Source organism: Gavialis gangeticus, unplaced genomic scaffold (assembly GCF_001723915.1).
Source record: "Gavialis gangeticus isolate Ggan-Ray unplaced genomic scaffold, GavGan_comp1, whole genome shotgun sequence".
In the NCBI taxonomy this organism is placed as follows: Eukaryota; Metazoa; Chordata; order Crocodylia; family Gavialidae; genus Gavialis; species Gavialis gangeticus.
Window position 1 is genome coordinate 188,999,878 of NW_017729022.1, and position 6,485 is coordinate 189,006,362.

The 6,485-nt window shown below is 42.7% G+C and overlaps 1 protein-coding gene across 9 annotated transcripts in view; it reads left to right on the top strand.

Annotated features, from left to right (window-relative positions):
• CCDC88A (coiled-coil domain containing 88A) overlaps positions 1–6,485 on the top strand; it is a 248,444-nt gene that overhangs the window by 61,900 nt on the left and 180,059 nt on the right. For all 9 annotated transcript variants that reach the window (XM_019516673.1, XM_019516675.1, XM_019516676.1 and 6 more), the window contains exon 3: positions 614–722. In XM_019516673.1, the coding sequence (XP_019372218.1) occupies positions 614–722 (109 nt within the window). The remainder of the gene's footprint in view (positions 1–613; positions 723–6,485) is intronic.

Sequence of the window (6,485 nt, forward strand, 5' to 3'; positions counted from 1 at the left end):
TCACAAGCCGTGCCTGGTACTTTGAGGTATGTAGAAAAAACGTTTAAAGCTGTGTCTGTGGCTGAATTAATGATTCTCCAAATCAGCATCGAATCTTCAGATTTGGATTCAGCCGAATCAAATCAGGACAGTGATCTAAATCAATTAATTGAAACACTGTCCCCGACTCAGGCCGAATCCAAATAGAATACGGTTCCTTTCACACACCCCTAACAACCAGGACCCCTGTTGGGACTAATAATGTGTGCTCATTTAAACTACTTGTGCCCCACTGTGCAGTTGGGACTGAGTATGGATTGGCAATGGGATTTCCAGTCCATCTCCTAGTTTACGATGAGCATCAGGAATAGATAAGAACAACCAAAAGATTAGTATGGAAGAGACTGGTGAAAGAAAAGCTCTTGAGAAAAGAGAAAACTTTAGACTGCTGAAAGATGTCTGATTTTATTTGGAACTGATTTAAATCAGTTGAATTCACATTGAAAGAGAAAGACCAGTACTGGCACTTTGGTTATACCAGTCATTTTCTATTTCTGTTTATTTCAGAGAAGTATCCAAAAGTGATGATCTTTCAGGATAAGAATTTTAATTCTAATTTTTTAATTTTTTTCAGCTATCCTAAATCTGCCACTCAGCGAATAAATAAAAAAGTCAACAATGATGCATCTCTTAGAATTCAAAATTTGTCTATTTTGGTGAGACAAATAAAATCTTATTATCAGGTAAGTACTTTTTTCCTTGCTCCATTTTGTGTGGAATTTAAAAATGTTTTTTAAAAATGTTTGGATATTAGCACAAAAAATGTTAAATGAATGCTCATACCTATGTGAGTTTTGATTATTTTTAAATGTCCCTTAGTCAAAATGTATCACTATTTAGTGTAAACTTAGTTACTGTGATATATTTTAAAACAAAAAGAAGGCTCCAAAACCAACTTATATATAGAACTGATGTTCTTTTCATATAATTATCAGTGTCTTTATATATATCAGGTTATATGACTGTCAGTAGTGTATAATTCAAAATGTATTTTATGATTGTAAAAAGTAAACATATTACATACAGAATCAGAATCTGCAATTTGCCCTTCTGTTCATAACAAATTTAATGAGATTTTACACTGTTGCAGCAACTTTGATTTTCATTTTTTTTATAGTTTTTATTTTATAATATAGTATTTTATTATTTTTTCGAGAAGGTTATTCTCAACTCCATTTGAGAACCACTGGTCTGCAGATATCAGCTGACTGATAGACTGTGTCAAAAGTAATTATCATAAACATATGCCAGCCTGAATCCAGATGTTTGGGATTTTGAGAGAAGATATGGGGGGAGGGGGAATCGTTGTCTCTTATGGGGAAATAATTTGAGATTTTTGGGAAGCTCCTTTTAAGCTAGTTGTACTCCTGGGAATTCTCTTATTTATTTATGTGTCTCTTTCCACATTCGATTTTTATTTGTAAGTCTTTCTCGTTTATTTTTTCCTTCTGGCACAAGAAGCAGAAAAGGATGCAACACTTTCTTCTGGTTTTGGTAGTTGCAGTTTGAAATTCATTAAGATTGCACATTTCAAGTTGGGTTTGAATTTCTGCTGTTCTTAGAACTTTTTTTCAAAGTTATACACTTTGAAAAGTGTAAGGCTAGCTTAGTGTTTTAATCGGCATGAAGTGGTATTGGTAGTTCAGTGGGGGACTTCTTTTCTGTTTGAACTGTTGCCGTATAAGTTCTGCAGCACGGTGTTCATATTTGCATAAGATGTAAAACGAAGATTTTGGCCACTTGTTGTTGTTAATCCTGTTCTCAAGAATAACCTTTAATTGTGATATCCTGACAATGATCCATTTTGGGGGATTACCTCTGAAATTACCATCTCCAGCTGCAACTATTAATGAAGTTGCCTCTCTTAAATTCTTGTCTAATTTTGCTGTTTCGTTATGGCACTCACTCTGAGTGGCAGCATTTCTTTGGTGGGTGAGATGTTTCCTGAGTACTGTCTAGAGAAGCAGTTTTGCATAAAACATAATGATTGATGGATTATCTAGAATGCGGGTTGCTGAGGGATTTTTCCCTTCTTGATTTTTTTTTTTTTTTTCTCAAGATAACTTAACAGTCTAGAGGCTTGGAGTAATTGTTCCCCGTGGCCAAAAAAAATGAAATTTCCTACTTTAATATTAGCTTCAAGTTTCAGTTGTTTCTTTGTCTGGCAGGTGAAAAAAGAAGAGATAAAGAATATAGAAAAAAAAGTAGCTTTCTGAGGCCCAGTGTTTTATGTATGCACAGATAGATTTCCTTACAGATTCACAGAAGTTTAGGCCTGGAAGGGACCTTGTGAGATCGTCGGGTCCAGCCCCGCCTGCTCTGGGCAGGAAAGACTGCTGGGGTCAAATAACCCCAGTAAGGTATGCATCCAGTCTCCTTTTGAAGATCTTCAGGGTCTGTACCACCTCTGCTGGGAGTCTATCCCAGAATCTGGTCACGTGAACTGTGAACAAGGTTTTCCTTGTATCCAGTCTGAAACTTTCTTCTAGGAGTTTGTCCTTTGCTCCTGGTTTTCCTCTGTGGTACTTTGGTGAATTGTTGTTTGCCTAGCCCCTGATGCTCACTTCTAATATATTTGTAAACTGCCACCCTGAAGTCTTCTCTTTTCTAGGCTGAACAGTCCCGTATCTGTCAGCCTTTCCTCGTACGGTTTGCTTTTCAGGCCTCTAATCATGCAAATGACTCTTCTCTGGACTCTGTTAAGGAAGCAGCAACCTGCAGATTCTTGATTCTCTGTGTGTCAGCCACCCTTTGCCAGCATTTGCTATGGCCACTGCTGACCAATGTTCTGGGCCTGGTCACAGGCACAAAGGTGTATATCCTGCCATTCCTGTTGTAAGAGGAGTACTGGAGTCAGATGATTCCTAGTATCCAGGGGAGGTTAGTGAAAAAGATTTCCATGTGGGAACTTGTTATTGGGATTGCATAGTGTTTAAGGCTATGACTATGCATTCAAATAAACATTCTCCTAGGTTTGTTCTGCTGGTAGAGAAACATAGCCACAGCCACATGTACAGACATTTGAATGAGCTGCGGGGGGTGGGCTCCTGTGCACACTTTTCAGTGCTCTTTGCAGGCTACATTAGTATGCCTGACAACAGATGGCAGTAGTGCATGGCTGCCTCAGACTGCCCATGGTCAGCCTGCGTTTCAGGAAGACAGGGTCTGCTTTCTGCTGGAACAGCAGTGAAGTGAGTGATACAAGGTCTCCCTGGCTCCTTTGAGGTGGTGCTAGAGGACTGTGCTTTCTTTTGAGAGAAGCCCACAGCGTGTACAGACATTTTCTCTCCCAGGAGAGACTGTACTGGGAGTGATTTAATCCTGGTTGTTCCCAGGTTATTTTTTCCCCGGAAGGGCTATTTTTCTCTGGGAGAAAAAGCCTGAACATCTGTACACTTTTGGTTTGTCCTGGGAGAGCAGTGATCCTCCCAGGTGCCATTGGGACTGGGGAGCCATCCAGGGCTCCCCACCCCCAATGGCTGTGCCCTCCTTCTCCCTTCCTAGCTGTACAGGGAAGAGATTCTCTTGCCTTCTCCCTGTGGCAGAGCAGGGGCATGACACAAAACCCTTGCAGGGAACTATATGCAAGTTCCCTAAGGTGCTTTAATTTAGAGCGCCTTCATTTTTTTACTTGATTTAACGAGGATTACTTTTTTACGCGATTGGCCATTTTAAAATCACTCTGCAGTCAGGCATGTGTGTTATGACATGGCTGTAGAGTACTCTAAGGGGCCAGATTGCATGGAAAAATGTAACTTCTGTCTGCACTCTTGAGTGAGGTTGATTTAGCTCTCCCCTCAGGGAGAAGCACATGTCGCCCTTGCTCATACAAGCTGTGGTGGATGCCAATATGAAACAATCAAGGACTTTTCTACTGTGCCTCCCACTTCCTCCAATACACAATGGGAGAGAGAGCCAGAAAGCAAGCATAACAACCAGAAGTCTTCACTTAAGAGAGTTTCTTGATTAACTAATTAATCACATCTTAAATTGTGACCTGGCCACACATTCAGTCAATTAATAGTGATAAGGAATAAGCCACGAAGTTATTACATAAAGTATTTGTAATAATCCTGTGGCTGGTTCTTATCACACCTTTAATTGAACATGTGGCCAGTGCTCAGCCTCTGAAGCACTCAGGAGCCTTTCAATGTATGTGGCAAGCTTCACAGACACCCCAGTCTCCTGCCCCTTCTGTGGGCAGAGGGAGACTCTGGCGGACATGACCCTCGAGTGCACCAGGCTGCAGCCCCTCCACCTCCACTTCAGAACCTCCTCTCAGTGTTCCCCTCCCAGCTCTGCTTGGTGTCCCCCTCAGGCGCACTTATTTTCACGTTTTGACCCTTTGACCCACACAAAACTCCTATCCTGTTTTTTTCATCAGTTGTCCCAAGTATTTTGTTGTAATGTTCGCCCACTAGCCCCCATACAAGAGGGGCTACTCATTAGCTGGGTGGGCCTTAGGGCCCACGCTTTTTTGAATGTTACAAATAGACAGGAGCCTTTCAAGACTCCTGGGTGCTCCAGAGGCTGGGAGCACCCTTCAGGTGATTGGGGTATCAGCTGAGGAGCTCACCATGTGATCCCTCACCTGGGAGCCCCGGTCAGCTGATTGGAGCTCTTAGACTAGTGTTGGGGGTGCACTATGCAGTCCCCCAGTTACGAGCTCTTATCAGGCTGGGGTTCCCAGGCATGGGAAGCATGGCACGCACAGCTGTTTGGGGTTCCCAGTTGGGGGAGCGTAGGGAGCCAAGCTTCCTACTTGCTACAAGATTGGGCTCCCCCTGCACTGACAATATGGTGTGATGGGATCTGACATGGGATCCAACAATTGCAGCTCCTGCTATGCATGTTGGCATGCAGGAAGCACAATTGTTTGGAACCTAGATTAGATTCCATCACACCTGTACTCTAACCTCTGTCAAGGAACTCAGACTAGTTTATCTGAGAGGCCAAGTCATAATTTATGAATGAAAACATCAAATAGAAAATTACTGTATGTTATAGTTAAATAATACAGTGTAAAAATATGCCTAATATACACAATAAAAAGAATAATACAACTGTCTGCTTTAAATTAACCTAATCTGAATCTTTTTTCGTTCAGCTGGAAGAAAAGCTACCTTACAAACATGAAGTACTTTATAATTAGATAATGTACATACTCATTACAGACTTTTTATGATATGTCATTAATAAAGAAAAGGTTCTATTTCTCCTTACTACCTTGTCACTGAAAAAGAAAAATCATCTTATGTATAACATCTGTTAAACTTTAGATTGTTCTACTGGATAAAGGCCAAACTGAATTTTCATAAGATTTGAAAAAAAATTCACTTACATTTTTCACTTTTAAAAGTTCTTCTCCTGTCAACTGACTGAAATGCTGAGTCTTCTTGGTTTTTGTAGATTTTCTAGTGTATGAAAAAGAAAAAATGCTACATTCTCCTTTAAATGGAAATGTTTAATTTGCATTGATGTTAATGAGAGCTAAGGATTCCCATTAAAGGAAAAAAGGCTATTTGTTCAAGATCCCTATATGGATCTGGCCCTATCATGCATTCTAATTACTGCACTAAGACATAAGGGACTAATTAGTGAATGTTTTCTTTTTTAACCATAACTTGTCTTTTTGTAAATGAGATTCCACAACTGTTCTGACCTAGTCTGTGCTAGTTAAGCCTCAGGGAATTATGGGCAGAAATATTCAAAATTATGTGTAGAAAATTCAGAATAATGCAAAATGAATAGGGGTGCACCAATAGAGATTTTGGGGACCAATACCGATAGCCAATATTTAAGGAGGCATATCAGCCGATACTGATCCGATATCTGATACATCTGCCTCCAGGTGGTAAGTCTGGTGTAGGGGAAGAGCTGTGGGAGGCGTAGATCAATGCCCCCGGTGGTGAGGGAGGGGGTAGGGGTGGGTGCTGCCCAGCCAGGTGCAGGGGTGTGGCGCAGGACAGAGGCATGGCTCTTGGGGTGGGGGCAGCTCCCACCGCTGCTTGCACCCTGGGAGGGCAGGGGTGTGCATGCCCCCAGATCTGCATGGCATGGGGTGAACTGGAGCTGCAGCTGCAGGGTGGCACCAGAGCCGGCGCTGTGCAGGTCTTTTCTTGCTGGGGGCTAGGCTCGGAGTCAGCTCTGGTGGCGCTGGGAGGAAGCTGCAGCCACCCCAAATTTTGCCGCAGCTCCGCTCCCAGCCCAGCACAGCTGCGCCTTTTCCCAGCGCTTGGATGGAGGTGCAGGGCGTTCGGCCAAGACTGCACCAGGTGGCTGGTGTGGCGGCACTGGGAGTGGAGCTGCGGTGAAATTTGGGGTGGCTGCAGTCTCCTCCCAGTGCCGCTGGAGCCCGTTGCAAGCTCAGCCTTCGGTGAGAAAAGCCCTGTGCAGTGCTGGCTCTGGCTGCACCCTGCAGCTGCAGCCCACCCTGTGCTGTGCAG